The following is a 25,281-nucleotide window of genomic DNA, read 5'->3' as shown; positions in this document are numbered from 1 at the left end:
AGGTGGGAGACCCCGAAAGTGAAGAAGCCTCACAGCAGTTTGGTATTTTGTTAATGCTACTACTTATTTGAGTTCCCCATCCTTCTACCTGTTTTCCTTTCACAGGTTCATGAGTCCTTGCAGGCCATGGGGAGTAGTGCAGATAGCTGCGACAGTGAGACAACAGTCACATCATTTGGAGAAGACCTTGTCACACCAACAGTGCAAGACCAGCGTTATTTTAATGAATCAGAGGAGGAGTCTCTTACGTGTCCTCAGATAGAAAGAGAAAAGGCAGCAACAGTTGCTGAGAAAAGGTCAGATGGCCAGGATTCCCTCCTGTGCCAGACTGTTGAGAACATAGGGCATCAGCAGTCCACCTGGAGTGCAGGGGATCACGCTACTGAAATTACTGAAAGGAAAGAGGATGTGTCTCCAGCACAGCCTGTGGAATTACTAAGGGAAGCAAGTGCTGAAAGTGATGTGGATAAAAGCAGCGAATGTGAATTTGTCCAGTATACCACCCACCATATTCTTAAATCATTGGCTTCTATTGAAGCTAAATGTGGTGAGAAAGGGGCTGAAAATACAACGGGGTCTCCCTCTTCTGTGGACAGAGTTAATACAGCTTTACAAAGAGCGCAAATGAAGGTTTGTAGTCTGTCTAATCAAAGAGTGGGGCGTAGTTTGATAAAGTCAAAAGATCTGTTAAAACAGAGGTACCTGTTTGCAAAAGCTGGCTATCCTCTAAGGAGGTCTCAGTCTTTACCAACCACCTTGCTGAGCCCAGTAAGGGTTGTGTCATCTGTCAATGTCCGGTTGTCCCCTGGAAAAGAGACCAGATGCAGTCCACCATCCTTCACCTACAAGTATACACAGGAGGAGGAACAGAGATTAGAGAAAGAAGTGACTGAGCATGATGGTCAGTCTTCTGTCAAATCCACTATTTTCATCTCTCCGACGTCTGGGAAGAAAGAAGCCGATGCCCCGAGTGAGGTGACGCGGCTGGAGGAGTGCCATCAGCGGAGGACTCCGGCCTGCTCGCTGCCTGCTCCAGCGCCTGTATCTCAGTCCACCTGCTCCCTTCACTCTCTCCACTCGGAGTGGCAGGAAAGGCACCTGTGTGAACACATGAGAACTCTGAGCACTCACAGTGTTCCCAGTGTAGCAGGCGCCGCCTGCAGTGCCTTCCCGTGCCCTCTCGGATGTCCTTACTCACACAGACATGCTGCCTCCCCTTACCGAGCGTGCTCTGTGAACCCCCCTTCTGCCATCGAGATGCAGTTGCGAAGAGTGTTGCATGATATTAGAAACTCACTGCAGAATCTTTCCCAGGTATGAAACCAAGTTTATCTTTCTTACTCTTGTTTTCTTTTATTGGTCTGAGTACCTCGTAATTCACTGGAAAGCTAGGAGCCATCAGACATGAATCACCTCAGCCTCATTTTCCTACATCCTTAAATTTATCTGTACTTTCCCCCCCTCCACCCCCCGACCCCCGCCCCAGCCTCTTCCTTCCTAGCTCAAGGAAAAAGCTGTAACTAATTCTGAACAAGGTGAATGTCTCTGTTCACAGTCTCCTTCCCTTCTGGAGAGGAGATTTTGTTTTTTTAGGTGTCCTCCTTTCTTTAGCCTCTATCCTCCATTGTCTCTGTCTTAGTCAAGTTGTCTTTGTCATTAAAAAAGAAAACTTCTCAAGTGCTGTCTGTCCTTTTCTCTTCCATCTGACAGTGTTCACCACTTCTTTCTAAGTTTTCCTCCCTTGGCTTGTGTGGCCGTGTGTTCTCCTGGTTCCACTCGTTGCTCTCTGACTAAGCTTTTCCTTCGTCTGCTGACTCCTGATGCTGGTCTCCTGGTACAGAATTAGTCTGCTTCCACTGGGTTAAAAGAAGAGAAAAAAATCAGGTAAACGTGTGGATCTAGTCTATATGTCTTGTCACTTTTAAAGTCCCTGCTCTCAGATTTGTTAGTGGGATGGGAACAATTTCCAAAATAAGTTTTGAGAAGTAAATTGTTGGTTTGCCTTTCACATTTCCTTTCTAAATCTCTTCCTGAGCTACTTAGATTAGGCAGTTGAGGAATGAAGAAAATGACAGTGTAATGTAATGAAGGGGGTGTTCAGCTAAGAGTCGAGAAGCCTAGAGTGTATATGATACGTTCCTTTTCATGATGATGTAGTAGACAGGAAGCCCCTTTGACAGTAAAAATGAAAGTTGGAAACCTTTCAAGTTATGTAGTAAAACACACTTTTAAGTAGCGATTTTATCCTCATGATGATTGTCTTCTACTAATGATTTTCAGTCTAACCAGAAAGTGGGTGTCTCTCTTTCCTCCTTACAAAATGTAGTTCTGTCTACAAATGAGAAATTAACCTTTGAGCTGCAGTTACGGGAAGCTGGGGATTCCCAGGGTCCTGTCCACCTACACCTTCATGTTCCACCTGCCTAGACCAGCTTGTTCTGCTCGAGATGTGGTTTTCTCTTCAGTGTTCATGAGTGACTCCGCTGATTTCCCCATCCTCACTCCACCCCACCTCAGGAGACAGGTGCTGTGTATCTCCTGGCCTCTGCCTGTGTCTCCAGGCCCACTCCCTGTGAGCATGCTCCACATAACATGCAGGCTCCTGCCTAGGTGTGTGTCCCTAGCTGTCTGGTTTTTTTTTTTTTTTTTTTTTTTTAACACATGCCACATTTTTTTTTTAACCTGGGATGGCCTGCCCTTGCCTTTCTTCACCTGACTAAGTCCTGTTTACTGTTAAGATACAGCTCAAGTGTCACCACTGTCGAAAACACTTAACCTAATCTGGATTTTTGATTGTTTTCATCATAGCAGTCCCCATACCAACCCCAAACCTAATCTGGATTTTTGATTGTTTTCATCATAGCAGTCCCCACACCAACCCCAACCAATATTATGTATATATTTCTACTTCTGTTTTCTCCTTGTTTCTTCCACTGTGAGAATGCTTGAAGGCTGGGAATGCCTTCTATCTTCCTTTTATCTTTTTCACTACCTAAGGGGTGCATAGTAGATACTCAGATATCTAAGAGTGAATGTGGTGATTGCTTGCTACTTTCTTCAGCCAAGTCAGTCGTTTCTGTCATCTCAGAATGACATTTGCTATTGCTTCTGTATTTCTGAGTTTTGTTTTTATTTTTCTACTTTCTCAAGGCAAGAAGGAGGTCCTGTAAGACATATTAATAGATTTAAACTATATGTGTTCCTTTGCCTCTTTCCTGTTCCAAATACACTGACTTATAACTACAACAGATAGGAGTAGTAGGTGGTACTGGTGACTGATTTATCTGATTTTGGCGTACAACATGAAGTGGTTTTAGGTTTTGTTTTATGCCCCAAAGAGAAACATATGTACTCCCCAAATTCTGCCTTTTTAACACCTTAGATGATGTGGAAGTAGTCACTTTAACATTGCTTTCTAATCAGACTTTCACTCTTTTGAAGTACCCTATGATGAGAGGACCTGATCTTGCTGCTGCTCCGTATAGTACTCAGAAATCATCTGTTCTACCTCTTTATGAAGTAAGTTGTTACTTAAATCCTTGTGTTACAGAATAATTTGTGTGATTTAGAAGTTAATGCTCTTATATTGCATTTTAGAATACTTTCCAGGAGCTCCAAGTAATGAGGCGGAGTCTGAATTTGTTTAGAACGCAAATGATGGATTTAGAATTGGCAATGCTGCGTCAGCAAACCATGGTTTATCATCATATGACTGAGGAGGAAAGGTAACAGTTCATATGTCTTAACGTTGACTTAAAATATTTTTCATTCTAAAAAGCATTTTAACTTTTTTTTTTCTTGGAAGCTGACTTTTATTTACACTGCTGTGTACCCTTTATCTAGTCTGTGAACCAGTGTAAATAAAATTGGGCACAATGTTTTGCTAAGTAAACTTCTCTATCTTCGCTGAACTGAGGAAGACAGTGGTTGGAATCTGTTTCTCATTGTCTGGAATATTTGTGATGGAAGCTAGAGGAAGAAAAAGCAGTTATAATGGTTATACTCATTGCAGACGCTGTTGTGCTAATCTATAGAACTTGGAGTTTCAGTAACTTCCGAAAGCTTGTGAGAGTTGTGACACTGAGTTTCCTACTAATAGGTATGAAGTTGATCAGCTGCAGAGTTTGAGAAATTCAGTCCGAATGGAACTCCAGGACCTGGAGCTGCAGCTGGAGGAGCGCCTGCTGGGGCTGGAGGAGCAGCTCCGCCCTGTGCACTTGCCGTCAGCCTTCCGCCCCTCGGCACTCATGGTATGCTTCCTCGGGTTGTCACGGTTTTTTCACTCAGAACTTGTTAATAGCGTTCCACACAATTTAAGACAAATGCCTTAATTTAAAAACAACATATTTTAAAAATGGCATTAGAGACATGCCGTGTTTAATGAGTCTTTCTGACAAATCAATGGAATGTGTAAGTTGTGGTTAACTTCTTAAATATTTAGCATATTTGTATATATATAAATATATTGAAAAATCGTAATTTAATAATAGAGAATAAAGAGCAATGCAAAAATTTAAGGATTTTAAAGGAAAAATGATAGTAGGTTAGCATATGACTAATTTAGATGTTACTCATTGTGTATAACTGAAGAACACACACATATGTATTTCATGTAACCTTTTCCCCCACCCTTTCTTGCCTTTGAAAAAATACTGTTCCCTTTACATTTTTCCTTTATTTTGGATCTTTTCCATTCTGTATGTTTTTTGAGGAATCAAATAAGATCTTTGTAAAAGCAGAAAAACCTGTATACAAACAAAAATAGAGACAAACACTATCTCTCTCTATTCTTACTCCTAATGTTCCTTTTCATGCAATCTGAACTTCAACAATTGTATTCTTATTTTTGCCAAAATCTTTCAGTTGTAGAATATATTGTTTTGAAATGTTGAAACAGTGAATTCTTCTCTTTGTTAATTGAACATAACTGATTTTGTTAAAAACAATTGCATGAACACACACGTATATATGCACACATAGCAAGTAGAGTAAGAATGTGTGTGTGTGTGTATATGTATATGATAGCACAGACTATGCATATCTTGTCAATGAATATCTCATCGGCAGTTTTGATCTATTTGATCTCATCAACAGTTTTGATCTATTATTCTGAGAAATGTGCATTGGTGAGATCAGAGAATCAGAACATCTTCTATGCAACCTTCAGTCACAGTAACACATTTTATAGGATCCTGTGACAGCTGAGGCTGACTTTTGTGACATAAAGGACTGCTTTAGAGCAAAAATAATTAGCTCATTTTATTATAAAGCACTTGCAATTTGAAAAAACTACACACAGAAACACACACATATATCACATATATATATATTGTTTTGCTTTTTCAGGGAATGTGTGGCAGTAGAAGCGCTGATAACTTGTCATGCCCTTCTCCATTGAATGTAATGGAACCAGTAAGCCTCTTTCCTTTTAAATCACTGGGGAAGGGAATGATATCATATTTGATAAACACACAGTTTTCCTAATGTAGATGAAAAAAAAATTTAAATACACAATTTGATAAGTTAGTTAATTTGATTAGAAGTGAGTCTGGCACTTCTTGAAGTCTGTTGCCATCTTTGGCCACTAGAAAGCCAGTTAATTGCAATAATGATTTATCTTCATGGCCTAAAGGAAATAATGCATCATAAAAAGTAATTTATATTTCAGGAAATGTGCTTTTGCAGTCTGATTCCAGGTTCTTTAGGTAATTGGATCTTTAAGATGACTACATTTTGAACAAAGATTGATTTTTATTGTATTTTAAATGAATTAGTTCATTTGAGGGCATTATGAGTTTTTTTTACTGGTTACTTTTCTTTGTAAGTAATTTGGACACCCATGTGGAACCAAGTAAAATTTCATCCAGCTATAGCCTAGTTAAATATTTTATGGCTTGATCTCACTGCGAATTTTAATTTTTCTTGCTGTTTTTGCAAATGAAATTGAGTAGTAACTAAATGAGTGCATTCGAATCATGTCTCTACAAGTTAAATGATTTGGGGCAGCATCGAGGATATTAATCTTCTTTTAACTACGAATATTAATTTAAAGAGAGAAGAATTACAGTTTTTCTGATCTCTAGGTCACTGAACTGATGCGGGAACAGTCATACCTAAAGTCTGAATTGGGCCTGGGCCATGGAGAAATGGGATTTGAAATTCCTCCTGGAGAAAGCTCAGAATCTGTTTTTTCCCAAGCAACATCAGAGTCATCGTCTGTATGTTCTGGTCCCTCTCATGCCAGTAGAAGAACTGGAGTACCTCCTATTGACTCAGTGGGCAAACCCAAAACCCATCTGGTACCAAGCAAGAAATTATTCCGAGCATCAGTGGCCCTAACACCAACTGCTCCTTCTAGAACAGGCTCTGTGCAGACACCTCCAGATGTGGAAAGTTCTGAGGAAGCTGGAGCAACTGAAGAAACCTCAGAAGCTGTAGGACCTAAATCTGAAGTGGAGGAAGAACAGGGAAAAGTCTCATTATTGCCAGCTGCTGAGGAAGTGCATAAAAATGTGGAGCAAGATGAGTTACAGCAAGTCATAAGGGAGGTGAGTAAAATCTATGCTTAATTAATTTATTTTGAATAGGTTTTATTTTAACATTAATTATTTATAAGGTACTCCTTTGATTCACTGTATTCAGTAATTTTCCCATTGATCTAGCTCATGTCTATTATGTTTGTAATGCTGTTTCTGCAAATTTCATACTCCCATGTGAAGTAATTGCAATTCTCTATATTCACTCTGGTGAAGAAGGTATGTGCGGGTTTCAAAATAGGTGAACATGTGACGAGGACTTTAGACCTCTGTTTCCACCTTTGTAAAATTAAGGATTATAATTTAGATCTCTTCCAAGATTAAAATCTGCCATTTTATAATGTCAGTTGAGATTTTAAGAAGTATGAAGCATTTAATCTATTTGGTTTAGTGAGTAGAGACCTATAGAAATTATGTAAGTCATTCAAAGATAGAAATATAGAATTAAAGTTTACCTTGTGTGATTAGCAGTATGCAGACCTGAAACATTTAGCAATAGTTCTAGGTTACCGAAAGGACTGCAGAAACTTAGGAGGACTAGTAATCAAAGGCAAAATGTTTCAGAAATTAGTAAAATAGTTGCTTTTGACACCAGGATCAGGCAGTAAGGAACAGTATGGATATCATTTAAAAAAGGAAACTGCTATAGGTACATATTTATGTATGACTTTGTTTTTTCCTTTTCTCAAATTACATTGTGTCTTCGGATGCAAAATTCAGTAGAATGCATAAGATAAAAATTACACGTGTTGAATTTATTTTTTTCATTCTGTCCCTGTCTTAAGAATAACTCTGAGGAAGAACTGTAATTATTCATAGTTCTTTCCAACTGGGATACTAAAATCCATGATAAAAAGGATCATTCGTTCTTTCCATTAGTAAAAAGAATAGCCTACAGTGTTTTTAAGAAAAATGGTTTACAAGTGTCTTAATGAGTACCTGCTCTGTAAAGGAGAAAAGAAAAATGGATGTAAGACCATGAAATCCTTAAGCTTAAAGTCTAGTAGGAAGGTAAATAGAACTAACTCAGGGAATAGTTGAAAAATCATACAGAAAAGCATTTAGTATAATGTATTGAGAAGTAAGGATTTAGAAATGGAAAATACTGAAATGAACCAGAGAAATAAGAGTCAGTGGCTCCTTTTTAATCTTTGTACTTCCAATAAATTCAGTAATGTGAATGTAACACATTTTTAGAATTAATTTGTGAGTAACATTGAACAAATTTTTAGTGGTTATAGGTCAAGAATGGTGGCAGCAATTCGCAGCAACATGCATGGACCTAGAGATTGTCATACTGAGTGATTAAGTCAGAGAAGGAGAAATACAGGATGACATCCCTTGTATGTGGAATCTATAAAGAAATGATACAATTGAACTTACTTACAAACAGAGAGAGACTTGCAGACTTAGAGAACTGAACTTATGGTTGGCAGGGGGAAGGGAGAGGGGGATAGTTAGGAAGTTTAGGATGGACATGGACACCTTGCTGTATTTAAAATGGTAACTTTGTAGCACATGGAACTCTGCTCAATGTTATGTGGCAGCCTGGATGAAAAGTGGATACATGTATATATATGGCTGATATGGCTGAGTCCTTTCACTCTTCATCTGAAATTCACAACATTGCTAATGGGCTATACCCAGTACAAAATTAATTTTTTTTTTTTTTTTTTAAGAATGGTGGCAACATACCAAAATGTTTTTTTCAAATGAGCCATTGCTCCTCTGGGTCCAAAGATTAGTTTATGTATGAGGTGCCATCATTTACAGCTGCATGACAGTAGCTTGAGAAGTACCTTGAAAATAAAGTCAGTTTTGCTTTATATGACATTAATATATGCATTCCTAAAAATCACGCTATGCAGATTTGTGTAGTAAAAACTACAGAGCTCATGGGGAAAATAGTATTAGAAGCATAACATTCAAAACTTTTGTCAGTGACAGATTTTTGAAAAGATGAAAACCTAATAAAAACCCTAACACTGTTTTGTTAAGAAATAAATGCTACAATAGTGTGACACTGCCTTGAAAAAGACCTGAAATTTGCTTCTGGAATTGGATTTTGGAAGGGCTGCAAAATAAGTTACTTGTGAGTTACTGTGACGTGGTAGAGGGGGGTGATAATGAAATCTAACAGAAATTGTAATGCCAGGTGCAGACAGGTGTGCTTCACAACACAGTGAACTAAGACATCTGGTAGCTGTTCAATGTTTGCGCATGTTGGGTGCTCTGTTCCTAGGTTCAGCTGGCATTCAGACAAGTTAACACTTAAAAAACAAGCATTCTGTCAATAGCGGAAGACACTGCATGTATGTAATTTCTTTTCATGACGTGAATTACCAACTTGAAATTTAAAAGATCTTAATTCTATAAATTTATTTGTCCTATAAATGTAATTATTTTGTAGGTTGGTTGTATCTGGCTACTCTTTAGCAGGCTCTGTACATCCACCTTGCTCAGTTAGTTAGGTGTGACTGATGGTGTTTCACGTCAAAGATCAATTTTTGAGTAGAACTAAGTAATTATTTTTCTTCATAATGTATTTGTTAACTGAGGAAATCAGTTTTAAGGTACTCCCTTGACACAAAATGTGGTATTTTTGTTCCCTTTAGCTTGCTTTGGTTTGAAAAACTTCCTTGGAAACTGGACTTTATATACTCATTTGGCACAAATACTCTTTTAATGCATACTTGAGTCCTCATTTTTAATGTTGCTAATGGATGGCCTGATGTGTGCTATAAGTGATTTCCTGATAGCTCGGTTGATAAAGAATCCACCTGCAATGCAGGAGACCCTGGTTTGATCCCTGGGTCAGAAAGATCTGCTGGAGAAGGGAATGGCTACCCACTCTAATTAATATTCTGGCCTGGAGAATTCCATGGATAGTCTGTGGGATCACAAAGAATCAGACAAGACTGAGTGACTTTCACTTTCACTTTCAAAGCATCCCTAAACCAGAACATTGATTTTTTTGGGCTGGTAGAACTTAGCATATATAGAAAACTTGGTTGTTCCCATCATACTGTGGTGGTGCTAGAGAATTACTTAATCATTTATAAGAACCTCCCTATTAAATATCGGAGATTTTATAATTTGAAGGACTGACATGTGAGACAAATGGTTGAAGAATTTTTCAGAATTTGTTACTGTTAATTAGAAACTTCCTGATTCAGAATTTGACATAGTTTGGAGGAACTTTAGCTTAACACTGATCCTTTTAAATGTCTCCAAAGAAGAGCTTACCAAGCAAATTGTATAGTAGATGAAACAGGGCATAAGAGGAACATTGATGTCCTTAAAAAAAAAAAAAAAACTTTTGAAGCACTTTAAAAGCATATGTTAATGGATAAATTAGTCTAATGTCATCTATAATTTTAAAAATCATTTGGGTTATTATCATTTTAGCTCAGTTACAATGGTGTTCTGTTAAACTTTGTAAAATATTTAAATTCAGATTAGTCTTGATTCTGTTCATTTAAAATGGGTAATCTTTTCCCTTAATGTTACTGAATTCCAGTTTTTTTAAACTCTTATTGTATCAGCTACCAAGAAAAACAGAATTGTCTTCCCAGCAAATTCTGGGTCCCTAACCCTATAAACAAAGCCATTATTCAGGAAGGGAAGATTTAAGCTTGGGTTGAACAGTTTTGCAGGTGAGGATTAAGCATGTTTGGCAAACACTTTTAGGGAAGTTTTCTTATTGCTCTCATGGGTGCATGAAAACAACGATGTCTGTCAGGCCTTTGTTTCCATTATTTCACCATATGTGAAGTTTTTTAAAAGAATGCTTTCATTACTTATAATACTGATACAGTAGAATTCTTTTGAAAGAGAACACTGAAACAAAAAGTAAGTAAAAAAGATAACTTAATAGAATAAATGAGCATGTGTCCACAGAAGCAAATTGAACAGAATTAAATGTCAGAGTTAAAGATAGATTGCTCTGTATAGAGTTTTCTTCTTTGTTCATTGACGTTCCTAGGCTTGGTCCATGCCTCTGAGTAACTGTATTTCATCTGGCACACTTTTGTATGTATTTTGGTAACTACACAGCTTGCCTGTGTCCTTACTACAATTCTGTTAGTGATCTCTGTAATAATGGCTGCCGCACAGGAGGCACTCAGTAGAGGCTAATAAATGGATGTGTTGTCCCACACTTTAGGCTTGCTGTCATCTTGTTAATATGCCAATGTGCATTCCTTGATCTCAAGGAGTCGGTCTTCAGTGGATATTACTTTTTGGAAGTTATAAAATGGACTTCACCATCCATTCCACTGATTTTCTCACTACTTATCCTTCCCCACCTCTGTAACGTGGGAGACTTTGGAACTAATTTCTGTGTTCATACATTTGTTACTTCAATAAATAATCAAAGGCATTTTGTCATTTTCCAGTGCTTATATGTAGTCCTTTTTTTTTCACTTTCTGTTCTTTTTTGTGTGTGATACTCTTTCACTCTCTCATTGATGGCATTTATTCAGACATTCATTGAGCATTTACTGTGTGCCAGAACACACTGATAAACTTCCATTTGAGTGCACCCCTTCCATTCTGATTCCCTTCTGCTCTCTGACTAGTGGGGACTATCTTACCAGCTAGGCTTCTTTCTGCTCCCTCTCTTAAGGTGCTCTTGCTACTGCTTTCATCCTCACTGTTGTCTGCAGTTGGCCTTACTTTTTCATCACTATGTTAAAATTCGCTATTCTCTGATAACTTTTTCCTCTTCTATCCCATACTAGTCTCTCATTTTTTATTCTGTTCTTACGTCATTAATGAGTTAACAGTTTTTCCTTTTTAATATTTTATGAAATGTTTGTTCTGAGCACACATAGATAATGACATCCTTGGTAGAGACTTTTTATGTTTTACTGCAGTGATGTCTGTACCCATCCCTACCCTCCAAATGTTGGCATACTTTTTTGGTTTGTAGATAATACTTTGGGCTAGTTTGTTTTTGAATGATGAAGAATGAAAAAGAATTTTTGAGTGAAGTGTGATGAGATGTGCATTGGACAACAGGACTGAAAGACTCTGCTAAGTCATCGTCTTTTGTAAATATGGATTTACAGAGGATCTAATTTAACACACTGCATTTGTACTTGTATGCTGTGGCAAAGAAATTCTGGTATCATGTTTGTGTCCAATATATATTTGTTTAAAAAACAAATCTGAAGGACTATGAACTTAACAGACCTTTGATGTTTAAAGTTTAGAAGGTAAAATGAGAAGATTTTATTTATTTAAATATATTTCAGTATAGATAGTTGGTAGTTAAGGAACATTTGTCTCTCTGAATATTTATGTATCAGTTCAGTTCAGTCACTCAGTCGTGTCCAACTCTTTGCGACCCCATGAATCGCAGCACGCCAGGCCTCCCTGTCCATCACCAACTCCCGGAGTTCACTCAGACTCTTGTCCATCGAGTCCATGATGCCACCCAGCCATCTCATCCTCTGTCGTCCCCTTCTCCTCCTGCCCCCAAATCCCTCCCAGCATCAGAGTCTTTTCCAATGAGTCAACCCTTCACATGAGGTGGCCAAAGTACTGGAGTTTCAGCTTTAGCATCATTCCTTCCAAAGCAATCCCAGGGCTGATCTCCTTCAGAATGGACTGGTTGGATCTCCTTGCAGTCCATGGGACTCTCAAGAGTCTTCTCCAACACCACAATATATATATTCTGTAACGTATATATTGCATGACATTATTACAGAGCCATTTTTGGAAAGACTTCCATTGAGATGTGTTCAGGATGTACTTAGCAACATTTTAGGAAAGAGATCAGGCTGGCAGGAAACTGAAAATGTAGAATTTTTAAAAGCTGGTTGAGTGTGTCCTGAGTGCTGGTTCGGGAAGGCATTACCAGTTTATTTGAGGAAGCACACATGTAAAGCCTTCAGGGGGCTACTCAGAGCTGATGCACTGGGCTTCCCAGGTGGCTCAGTTAGTAAAGAATCTGTGGCCGATGCAGGACATGCAGGAGCTGTGGGTTTGATCCCTGGGTCTGGAGGATCCCTTGGAGGAGGAAATGGCAACCCACCCAAGTATTCTTGCCTGGAAAATCCCATAGATAGAAGACATTTGTGGCCTGCATTCCATGGGGTCACAAATCAGAGAGAAAAAGATGTAGGTGTGCATGTGTAGTGTTTGGGCATCTGGAGAAGAAAATCTCGAGGGAATTGTCATTGCCTCTAGATCTGTTTGCGTTTTCTAACAATAAAATGACATGTAAATCCTCATCCAAAGCAAAATTTTCAGTCAGGTGACAAACGTACCATACAACTAAATATTGACTTATTTAGAGTTTATGGTTGTTTTGGTGGTGGTGTTCAGTCACTCAGTCGTGTCCGACTCTTTCCTACCACATGCACTGCAGCATGCCAGGCTTCCCTGTCCTTCACCATCTCCTGGAGCTTGCTCAAGTTCATGTCCATTGAGTCAGTGATGCCATCCAACCGTCTCATCCTCTGTCTTCCTCTTCTCCTCCTACCTCAATCTTTCCCAGCATCAGGGTCTTTTCTAATGAGTCAGCTCTTTGCATCAGGTGGCCAAAGTATTGGAGCTTCAGCTTCAGCATCAGTCCTTCCAATGAATATTTAGGGTTGATTTCCTTTAGGATTGACTTGTTTGATCTCCTTTCTGTCCACGGGACTCCCAAGAGTCTTCTCCAACACCACAGTTCAAAAGCATCAATTCTTCCATGCTCAGCCTCCTTTATGGTCCAACTCTCACATCCACACATGACTACTGGAAAAACCATGGACCTTTGTTGGCAAAGTGATGTCTCCGCTTTTTAATATGCTGTCTTAAGTTTGTTATAGCTTTTCTTCCAAGGAGCAAGCACCTTTTAATTTCGTGGCTACATTTACCATCTGCAGTGATTTTGGAGCCCAAGAAAATAAAGTCTGTCACTGTTTCCAGTGTTTCCCCATCTATTTGCCTTGAAGTGATGGGACCAGATGCCATGATCTTAGTTTTTTGAATGTTGAGTTTTAAGCCAGCTTTTTCACACTTTTCTTTCACTTTCATCAAGTGGCTCTTTAGTCCCTCTTTGCTTTCTGCCTTTAGGTAGATAGACATTAATTTAAAAGAAAAACAACATAAAAGTGAACATAATATTTAATCAGTTCTTTCAGGTTATTTTGTGTCATAGGCTAAATTATCTATGAAGCTTTAACATTTGTTAATGCTCTCAACTTGAGAATTGTGTTATTTTGTAATGGAGTTATTTGAATTATGCTAGACAAGATCTCAGAACATGATCTGAGTTTGAGGATAGATGGATGTGATTCCCTGCTCTCTCTCTCTATTTCATGAAGGATTTACACAAAGATTTAGTTTTCTCTGTAGTTTAGCTGACTGTAGAAATTAAATGTTATTTACTTGTTTTTTCTGATAACAGAATAAAATGGATTATAGTGATACTGTTAAGTTCTTGTTTTCTTCTTTTTTCCATTCTAGATTAAAGAGTCTATTGTTGGGGAAATCAGACGGGAAATTGTAAGTGGACTTCTGGCAGCAGTATCTTCAAGTAAAGCATCCAATTCTAAGCAAGATAGTCACTAATGGAATTTATAGGTAAATTTTTCTGAATTTCTTTGTTTAGCTAAATGTAACTTAGTACTTAGTTTTTAATGCTTTTTCTTAGTATATAGGTCTGTTTCCCTAGCTAAATTTTTATTTTTAGGAAGTATGTAATATGTTATTTTACAGTGTGAAAACCTTTTATAACCTCATTTGAAGTGTAAGTGATTCAAATCTCATAATCTCAAACCTCCAAGTTATATTGATATTTTATCATTTTATTGAAATTTCATTATAGTAAATAAATTCTGGAATTGGGGAAATTGGGACCTTCAAACCTGAATTTTGATAGCACTGCCCTGATTATAATATTACTTCAAATGGATGAAGAATTCAAGCATGCGTGCATACCAAGATTTCAAGATTTAATCATAAATTTTTAGTGTCTTTTGTTTTTTAAAGAAACATATCCCATAGATCTCATTGTACATAGTACATTAGGTCTCATATCTAATCATGTCATAATAGATAATGGAGAATCTTTATTCTCATCCTTCCTTTTAAAGACTTTTCAGTAATAATTGAAAAATGCTTAATTTTTACTTTTCTTCCTTTTTTTAAGGTTTGCGTGGGTCCTGTTAGCTGCGTGATACTGGAGTTATCAAGGATATACACTGGTGGGGGTGTCATTTGTGCTTCAGAAGATACTTGCTGCTGAGCTGGGCTACTGTATACAATGTTTATTTCTTCTGTGCATATCTTTTCAAAAAACATAGAAACATAGGCACTTTGCTGACTTTATTTCTTTTCTAAACTATCAAAACCATAGCCATTTGAAAAGCCTAATATTTATTTGTATGTCAGTATTTTCCAGTTGATTGCCTAGGTAGAATTAATTTTAAAACTTGAAAACTTCCATAATTAACCAACTTATAAATAACATATTTCTTCAGACTAGCTTCTTAAAACACTGACCTCTATGAGGTATTTACTGTGCAATAACTGATTCATTTTTTGAGAGCTTGAAACAACCAATGATACTCCCTCCACTGCTGTTAATTAGTGTCACTTCCAAGAAGAAAAATTATCCTGTTGTAAAAACTGCTTTTAATTCTTGAGGAGGTTACTAATAGCAGTAGGATAGAATTTATGTTACCTAAAACTACTTAATGTTCTTACACTGTAAGCATTGTTATTTTACCCAAGACAATTGTAATTTTATTGTAGCTTATGTAGTTTGGGGATTTTTGTTTGTTTGTTTTTTTGGAAACATGTCTTATGTTAAACACTATGTACTTTTTGCATTGTCCAGACTTCTTTATTATAAGGACATGTTTCTTCTTTTAGACTAAATAGTAGATTATTGCCAAAATAATGGGGCCTGTGACTTGAATGGATAGAAATGAATAAGCTGGTTTTGTTTTTTCATAATGGAAGTAATTTAGATTTTTGTTTTCTCATAAACAAATTTTAATTCATTCTTAACCAGTGAGAACTGTTTGTTTTATGGGGGGGGGGGGGGGAAAGGAAGGTAGTTTCCTATTTGGTTTTATATATGTTAAATAAATGTGTAAAGTAACAACCAGATGTTATTAGAATTATTCTTTAGCATTTATAATTTTCAACTCCTATTATATTTCTTTGTGTGAAATTTTAATCAAAAGTGGTTGAGAGGTTAACAATATACTTTGAAAGAATATCTAAAAGGTTTTTTAAATGTTTGAATTATCACATCACACAAAGGCTGATTTCTAAAAAAAAATTAATAAAGTATTTATTTTGCCTAACATGTTTTTAGTGATTTATTTTCTTGAACCACAACATGAAGAATTTGGATTAGATTTGATAAGTAACAAGACCCAAAAGAATTGGAGCATATAATCTACTGGGCTAAAATTCTCTTTTCCTGAAAAGGCGTCTACGATGCTTTCAAAAATGTGGTTAATACTAGACCACCATGGAGAAAGAATGCACACTGATGCCTCTTGGTCTCATCTAGTTCTGTCGTCTTAATTATTACCATCTGAGTCAAAAATTTTCTTTAAACTGTACTGTTAAGCTACAAAGAACAGACATTAAAATACTACTTTATTCTCTGGCCAAATTCAAATTCAGCAATTTGACTACCCAATTCTAATAATAGTAATGATACATATAAACCAAGCACTGATATTAATACTAATATTAATACAGATATCAATGATTTTTAACTAATCAGCTTTGTAGCCACTAACAGTTCTTTTCTGACTATATAAGAACCCAGAATTTGATAATCAGTATTAAATAGCTTGATTCAATGGGAAAATCCCTTACAGAGTTGGCATGTAAAATAAAATGAACTCAAGCACTATCAGAGTTTCATGTTGACGCCCATGTAAAGCTTGTGTACTCAAACATTTGAAAGCTACTGTATTCAAGCCACCCTGCTAGCTGCTGAAATGAATGAGAGGGGGTCTAAATGGAAGAACAGGGCACCTTTTTTTCCTGAATGGGTAAGTTTAGAAGTACCAAATAAAAAACATGAAAATCATAAAAAGAATTTGCAGGAGGGAGCCTGGGATGGTTGGAGATGTAAGTCTTTACCAAGAAGACTTAGTTTCAGTAAAGACTTAATGGGAAATAGAAAGGATGGAGTTTAAGTAATTAAGAATATTTTAGTTCTTGTTGTTCAGTTGCTTAGTCATGTCTGACTGTTTGTGACCTTATGGACTACAACAGGCCAGGCTCACCTGTCCTTCACTATCTCCCAGAGTTTGCTCAAATTCATGTCTATTGAGTTGGTGATGCTATCCTAACCATCTCATCCTCTGCTGTCCCCTTCTCCTGCCTTTAGTCTTTCCCAGATCAGGGTCTTTTCTAATGAGTCAGCTCTTCCTATGAGGTAGCCAAAATATTGGAGCTTCAGCTTCAGTATCAGTCCTTCCAATGAAATATTCAGCATTGATTTCTTTTAGGATTGACTGGTTTGATCTTGCTGTCCAAGGGATTCTTCAAGGGTCCCAAAATTCGGAAGCACCAATTTTTTGGTGCTCAGCCTTCTTTATGGTTCAACTCTCACATCTGTACAGGACTACTGGAAAATCCACAACTTTGACTCTATGGACCTTTGTTGCCAAAGTGATGTCTCTGCTTTTTAATACACTATCTAGGTTTGTTACAGCTTTCCTACCAAGGAGCAAGCATCTTCTAATTTCGTGGCTGCAGTCACTGTTCACAGTGATTTTGGACCCCAAGAAAACAAAATCTGTCACTGCTTCTACTTTTCCCCTTCTATTTGCCATAAAGTGTTGGGACAAGATGCCATGATCTTAGTTTTCTGAATGTTGAGTTTTAAACCAGCTTTTTCACTCTCCTCTTTGATCCTCATCAAGAGGCTCTTTAGTTCCTCTTCACTTTCTGCCATTAGAGTGGTGTCATTGGCATAACTAAGGCTGTTATATTTCTTCTGCCAATCTTGACTGCAGCTTTTGATTCATCCAGCCAAGCATTTTGCATGATATACTCTGCATACAAGTTAAACAGTCAGAGTGACAATATACAGCCTTGACATACTCCTTTCCCAATTTTGAACCAGTCCATTGTTCCATGCTTGTTTCTAACTGTTGCTTCTTGACCTGCATACAGGTTTCTTAGGAGACAGTTAAGGTGGTCTGGCGTTCCCATCTCTAAGAATTTAACACAGTTTGTTGTGATCCACACAGTCAAAGCCTTTAGCATAGTCAGTGAAGCAGAAATAGATGTTTTTCTGAAATTCCCTTCCTTTTTCTATGATCCAATGGATGTTGGCAATTTGATCTCTGGTTCCTCTGCCTTTTTCTAAACTGAGCTTGTACATCTGAAAGTTCTTGGTTCTTGTACTGTTCAAGCTTAGCTTGAAGGATTTTGAGCATAACCTTGCTACTAACAGCATGTGAAATAAGCGCAGTCATAAGGTAATTTGAATAGTCTTTGGCATTTGCCCTTCTTTGGGACTGAAATGAAAACAGACCTTTCCCAGTTCTGTGGCCACTGTTGAATTTCCCAATTTTGCTGGCATAATGAGTGCAGCACTTTAACATCATCTTTTAGGATTTAAAATAGCTCAACTGGAATTCCATCACCTCCACTGGCTTTGTTCATAGTAGAGTTTGCAAAGGCCCATTTGACTGTGAAGTCCAAGATGTCTAGCTCTAGGTGACTGACTACACCTCATTGTTATCTGGGTCATTAAGACCATTTTTGTATACTTCTGTGTACTGTTGCCACCTCTTCTTAATCTCTTCTGCTTCTGTTAAGTCATGCTAATGAGTTCTGTCCTTTATCGTGCCCATCCTTATATAAAATGTTCCCTTGGTATCTCCAGTTTTCTTGAAGAGATCTCTGGTCTTTCCCATTCTATTGTTTTTCTCTATTTGCACTATTCACTTAAGAAGGCTTTCTTATCTCTCCTTGCTATTCTTTGAAACTGAATTCAGTTGGTTATATCTTTCACCTTTTTTAAGTGGAAGGTGGACAATACTGAATTTCAATTTTCAATTTTGTTCCTTTGGAACAACAACAAAAAATTCTCATGAAATACCACTTAGAGTAATGCTTCTATATTTCTCCACGCATGGAAATCAAATTACCTGAGATTTTGTGGAAATGAAGATTCTGATTGCGTAGGTCCTGGTCCTACTTTCTTGGCTCCACATTCCTGCATTTCTAGAAGCACTCAGGAGAAACTGATGCTTCTAATCCATTAACTGTACTTTTAGTAGCAAGGATTTATATTAGTAAGTCTTACTACCTATCTGCTAGTTACTTTGGAGAGAGAAAGTTGTGTTAGTAGAATAGGGAAAAGGAGTCCAAAATTGCGGTGGCTAAAAGACAAGGAAGGTCTGAGGACCAGAGTGAAGACTTCAGGCAGAACAAACAGAACAAACAGCACTCCTGGCTAAGCCCAATTTGCATAGGGCAGGCCCAGGTGGAGGAAAAAAACATATAAAAGCAGGAGCCAAAGCGCTCTCTCATGGACTCTCTCTCCCACGTGCATGCGCTCTTTTCTTTCTCTCTCTCTCTCTCACTTTCCTGCTATCTTCTAAATAAAATAGAGCTGTAACACTGATTTGCCTAAGAGCTGTAGCACGGTTTGTCCAAGACCCAAGAGCTGTGATGCGCCGAGGGCTTTAATGTCCGTCGCTCCAAATCTTTGTTGTGACGAGACAAAGAACCGAGGAACATACACTCACGTGACGGTTGGTAAGCAGGAAAAGGAATTTTTATATCCAAAGGTATGTCAACTTAGAGGCCATCTTCAGGGAACTTTTCATTATAGCCCAAAGGTAGTAACTGGAAACAAATGTATACCAAAACAAGATAAGGATACTAAAGAAAATTACAGCCCATATCTTTGATGAATATGGATACAAAAATTCTCAAGAAAATATTAGCAAACCAAATCCAACAACACATCAAAGACCATGACCAGACTAGACTCATCCCAGGGCCACAAGGATGGTTTAAAACAAACAAATATGATACACCATATCAACAAAAGAAAAAACCCATATAATCATCCCAATGGATACAGAAAAAGCATTGGATAAATATCAACACCATTCATGATAAAAACCTCTTACCAAATTGCATACGGAGGGAACACAGCTCAACAGAATGGAAGCTACTTATGACAGACTCTCAGCTGATATGATACTTAATGGTGTGAATAGCTGCTGCTGCTGCTAAGTCGCTTCAGTTGTGTCTGACTCTCTGCAACCCCATAGATGGCAGCCCACCAGGCTCCCCCGTCCCTGGGATTCTCCAGGCAAGAACACTGGAGTGGGTTGCCATTTCCTTCTCCAATGCATGAAAGTGAAAAGTGAAAGTGAAGTCGTTCAGTCATGTCCGACCCTCAGCGACCCCATGGACTGCAGCCTTCCAGGCTCCTCCACCCATGGGATTTTCCAGGCAAGAGTACTGGAGTGGGGTGCCATTGTCTTCTCCAGAAAAGCTGATAGTCTTCCTGATAAAATCTGGAACAAGGCAAAGATCCCCCAGTCTCACCACTGCTATTCAATAGTACAGTATTAGAAGTTCCACAGTAATCAAGCAAGAAAAAGAAAGACAAAGTATCCAAATTGGAAAGGAAGAGATAAAATTCATTATATGCAGACAGTCAAAGCTATGGTTTTTCCAGTAGTCAGGTACAGATGTGAGGGTTGGACCATAAAGAAGGCTGAGCAGCAAAAACCTGATGCTTTCAAACTGTGATGTTGGAAAAGACTCTTAAGAAGTCCATGGACAGCAAGGAGATCAAACCAGTCAATCCTAAAGGAAATCAATGCTGAATACACATTGGAAGGACTGATGCTGAAGCTGAAACTCCAATACTGTGGCCACCTGATGAGAAGAGCTGACTCACTGGAAAAGACCCTGATGCTGAAAAAGACAGAAAGCAGGAGAAGAAGGGAGAGATGGAAGAGGAGATGGTTGGATGGCATCATCGACTCAATGGACATGAATTTGAGCAAACTCCAGGAGATATTGAAGGTCAGGGAAGCCTGGTGTGCAGCAGTTCATGGGATCACAAAAAGTCAGATACGACTGAGCAACTGAACAATGACAACAATATGCAGAAAATATTACATTCTATGTAGAAAACCCTAAAGACTCTACATTCAAAGTACTAGAATGGATAAAAAGATTAATCACAGTAGCACAGGATACAACATTAACATACAGAAATCTGTTGCATTTCTTTATACTAACAATGAAATATCAAAAAGATACAATAAAATAACTGCTTTTGAAATCACATCAAAAAAAAAAACAGCTTAGGAATAAACCTGACCAAAGAGGTGAAAGACAATGCTAGAAATAACCATAAAACATTAATAAAAGAAACTGAAGATGATTCAAAGACATGGAAAGAATTCAAAGCTCTTGGATTGGAAGAATTAATGTTAAAATGGCCTTAATACACAAAATGATCTACATATTTAATATGATCCCTATCAAATTATCCATGACATTTTTCACAGAACTATAATAATCCTAAATTTCATATGGAACCATTTAAAAGACCGAGAATTGCCAAAGCAATCCTAAGGGAAAAGCACAAAGTAGGTCACATACTCCAGACAATCATACAAAGCTACAGTAATCAAAACATCATGATCTGGCACAAAAACACACATATGGATCAATGGAACAGCATAGAACCCATAAATAAACTTACACATTTATGGTCAATTAATCTTTGACAAAGGAAGCAAGAATATACAATGGGAAAAAGAGGCTCTTCATCAAGGGGGGTTGGGAAAGTTGGACAGTTCAGTTCAGTTCAGTCACTAAGTCATGTCTGACTCTTTGAGATCCTATGGACTAGCACTCCAGGCTTCTCTGTCCATCGTCAAATCCTGGAGCCTGCTCAAACTCATGTCCATCGAGTCAATGATGCCATCCAACCATCTCATCCTCTTCCATCCCCTTCTCCTGCCTTCAACGTTTCCCAGCAACAGGGTCTTTTCCAATGAGTCAGTTCTTCACATTAGGTGGCCAAAGTATTGCAGCTTCAGCTTCATTGTCAGTTCTTCCAACGAATATCAGGACTGATTTCTTTTACAATTGACTGTTTTGATCTCCTGGCAGTCTAAGGGACTCTCAAGAGCTTTCTCCAAAACCACAGTTCAAAAGAATCAATTCTTCAGCACTGAGCTTTTTTTATGGTCCAACTTTCACATCCATACATGACCACTGGAAAAACCATAGCTTTGACTATGGTGACATTTGTCAGCAAAGTAATGTCTCTACTTTTTAATATGTTGTCTAGGTTGGTCATAGCTTTTCTTCCAAGGAGTAAGCGTCTTTTAATTTCATGGCTGCATTCACCATCTGCAGTGATTTTTCAGCCCAAGAAAATAAAGTCTGTCACTGTTTCCCCATCTATTTGCCATGAAGCGATGGGCCCAGATACCATGATCTTAGTTTTCTGAATGTTGAGTTTTAAGCCAGCTTTTTCACTCTCTTCTTTCACTTTCATCAAGAGGCTCTTTAGTTCTTTTTCACTTTCTGCCATAAGGGTGGTGTCATCTTCGAATGTGAGATTATTGATATTTCTCCCAGCAAAGTTGTTTCCAGCTTGTGCTTCCTCCAACCCTGCATTTTGCATGATGTACTCTGCATCAAGTACATCAAGACCATCCCCAAGAAAAAGAAATGAAAAAAAGCAAAATGGCTGTATGAGGAGGCCTTACAAATAGCTGTGAAATGAAGAAAAGTGAAAAGCAAAGGAGAAAAGGAAAAATATACCCATCTGAATGCAGAGTGCCAAAGAATAGCAAGGAGAGATAAGAAAGCCTTCCTCAGTGATCAGTGCAAAGAAATAGAAGGAAACAGTAGAATGGGAAAGACTAGACATCTCTTCAAGAAAATCAGAGATACCAAGGGAACATTTCATGCAAAGAGGGGCACAAAAAAGGACAGAAATGTTATGGACCTAACAGAAGCAGAAGATATTAAGAGGTGGCAAGAATGCACAGAACTATCCAAAAAAGATCTTAATGACCCAGGTGACCATGATGGTGTGATCACTCACCTAGAGCCAGACATCCTGGAATGTGAAGTCAAGAGGGCCTTAGGAAGCATCACTACAAACAAAGCTAGTTGAGGTGATGGAATTCCAGTTGAGCTATTTCAAATCCTAAAAGATGATGCTGTGGAAGTGCCGCAATCAATATGCCAGCAAATTTGGAAAACTCAGCAGTGGCCACAGGACTGGAAAAGGTCAGTTTTCATTCCAGTCCCAAAGAAAGGCAGTGCCAAAGAGTGAATGTTCAAACTACTGCACAATTGCACTCATCTCACATGGTAGTAAAGTAATGCTCAAAATTCTCCAAGCCAGGCTCCAACAGTACATTTACCATGAACTTCCAGATGTCCAAGCTGGATTAGAAAAGGCAGAGGAACCAGAAATCAAATTGCCAGCATCCATTGGATCATCAGAACAGCAAGAGAGTTCCAGAAAAACATCTATTTCTGCTTAATGACTATGCCAAAACCTTTGACTGTTGTTTCCACAACAAACTGTGGAAAATTCTGAAAGAGATGGGAGTACCAGATCACCTGACCTGCCTCTTGAGAAATCTGTATGCAGGTCAGGAAGCAACAGTTAGAACTGGACATGGAACAACAGACTGGTTCCAAATTGGGAAAGGAGTACATCAAGGCTGTATATTGTCACCCTGCTTATTTAACTTCTATGCAGAGTACATCATGAGAAACACTGGACTGGATGAATCACAAGCTGGAATCAAGATTACTGGGAGAAATAATCTGTAACCTCAGATATGCAGATTACACCTCCCTTATGGCAGAAAGAGAAGAGGAACTAAAGAACCTCAGGATAAAAGTGAAAGAGGAGAGTGAAAAGTTGGCTTAAAGCTCAACATTCAGAAAACTAAGATCATGGCATCTGGTCCCATCACTTCAAGGCAAATAGATGGGAAACAGTGGAAACAGTGACAGACTTTATTTTGTTGGTCTCCAAAATTAGTGCAAATGGTGACTGCAGCCATGAAATTAAAGATGCTTACTCCTCGTAAGAAAAGTTATGACCAACCTAGACAGCATATATTTTTTAAAATTTATTTTAATTGGAGGCTAATTAGCTTACAATATTGTAGTGGCTTTGCCATACATCAACGTGAATCTGCCATGGATGTACATGTGTTCCCCATCCTGAACCCCTTTCCCACCTCCCTCCCCATCCCATCCCTCTGGGTCATCTCAGTGCACCAGCCCTGAGCACCCTGTCTCATGCATTGAACCCGGACTGGCATTCTGTTTCACCTATGATAATATACATGTTTCAATGCTATTCTCTCAAATCATCCCACCCTCGCCTTCTCCCACAGAGTCCAAAAGACTGTTCTATACATCTGTGTCTCTTTTGTTATCTCCCATATAAGGTTATTGTTACCATCTTTCTAAATTCCATATATATGTGTTAGTATACGGTATTGGTGTTTTTCTTTCTGGCTTACTTCACTCTGTATAATAGGCTCCAGTTTCATCCACCTCATTAGAACTGATTCAAATGTGTTCTTTTTAATGGCTGAGTAATATTCCATTGTGTATATGTACCACAGCTTTCTTATCCATTCATCTGCTGATGGACATCTAGGTTGCTTCCATGTCCTGGCTATTATAAACAGTGCTGCAATGAACATTGGGGTACACGTGTCTCTTTCAATTCTGGTTTCCTCAGTGTGTATGCCCAGCAGTGGGATTGCTGGATCATAAGGCAGTTCTATTTCCAGTTTTTTAAGGAATCTCCACACTGTTCTCCATAGTGGCTGTACTCTGCATTCCCACCAACAATGTAAGAGGGTTCCCTTTTCTCCACACTCTCTCAATCATTCATTGTTTCTAGACTTTTGGATAGCAGCCATTCTGACTGCATGATATGGTACCTCATTGTGGTTTTGATTAGCATTTCTCTAGTAATGAGTGATGTTGAGCATTTTTTCATGTGTTTGTTAGCCATTTGTATGTCTTCTTTGGATAAAAGTCTGTTTAGTTCTTTGGCCCATGTTTTGATTGGGTCGTTTATTTTTCTGGAATTGAGCTGCAGTAATTGCTGTATATTTTTGAGATTAATTGTCAGTTGCTTCATTTGCTATTATTTTCTCCCATTCTGAAGGTTGTCTTTTCACCTTGCTTATAGTTTCCTTCATTGTAAAAATGCTTTTAAATTTAATTAGGTCCCATTTGTTTATTTTTGCTTTTATTTCCATTACTCTGGGAGGTGGATCATAGAGGATCCTGCTGTGATTTATGTCGGAGAGTGTTTTGCCTATGTTTTCCTCTAGGAGTTTTATAGTTTCTGGTCTCCCATTAAGATCTTTAATCCATTTTGAGTTTATTTTTGTGTATGGTGTTAGAAAGTGTTCTAGTTCACTCTTTCACAAGTGGTTAACCAATTTTCCCAGCACCACTTGTTAAAGAGATTGTCTTTTCTCCATTGTATATTCTTGCCTCCTTTGTTGAAAATAAGGTGTCCATAGGTGCGTGGATTTATCTCTGGGATTTCTATTTTGTTCCATTGATCTATATTTCTGTCTTTGTGCCAGTACCATACTGTCCTGATGACTGTGGCTTTATAGTATAGCCCGAAGTCAGGCAGGTTGATTCCTCCAGTTCCATTCTTCTTTCTCGAGATTGCTTTGAGTATTCGAAGTTTTTTGTATTTCCATACAAA

At 38.1% G+C, this 25,281-nt stretch overlaps 1 protein-coding gene across 7 annotated transcripts in view; it reads left to right on the top strand.

Moving 5' to 3' along the window:
* The window catches only part of ITPRID2 (ITPR interacting domain containing 2), a 96,813-nt gene extending 80,964 nt beyond the window's left edge, over positions 1 to 15,849 (top strand). For 3 of the 7 annotated variants that reach the window (XM_005202266.5, XM_005202267.3, XM_059875866.1), the window contains 8 exons: positions 106 to 1,314; positions 3,442 to 3,519; positions 3,598 to 3,725; positions 4,100 to 4,250; positions 5,347 to 5,412; positions 6,084 to 6,548; positions 13,998 to 14,114; positions 14,683 to 15,849. In XM_005202266.5, coding sequence (XP_005202323.1) covers positions 106 to 1,314; positions 3,442 to 3,519; positions 3,598 to 3,725; positions 4,100 to 4,250; positions 5,347 to 5,412; positions 6,084 to 6,548; positions 13,998 to 14,102 — 2,202 coding nt within the window. In that variant the 3' untranslated portion in view covers positions 14,103 to 14,114; positions 14,683 to 15,849. The remainder of the gene's footprint in view (positions 1 to 105; positions 1,315 to 3,441; positions 3,520 to 3,597; positions 3,726 to 4,099; positions 4,251 to 5,346; positions 5,413 to 6,083; positions 6,549 to 13,997; positions 14,115 to 14,682) is intronic. The other 4 variants (XM_024976603.2, XM_005202268.3, XM_005202269.4 and 1 more) reach the window with 3 other exon arrangements.
* Positions 15,850 to 25,281: the final 9,432 nt, after the last annotated feature.

This window comes from Bos taurus, chromosome 2 (genome assembly GCF_002263795.3).
Source record: "Bos taurus isolate L1 Dominette 01449 registration number 42190680 breed Hereford chromosome 2, ARS-UCD2.0, whole genome shotgun sequence".
NCBI lineage: Eukaryota > Metazoa > Chordata > Mammalia > Artiodactyla > Bovidae > Bos > Bos taurus.
The sequence above is the reverse complement of the archived record's forward strand: the minus strand, read 5'-3'. Positions and strand labels throughout refer to the sequence as shown.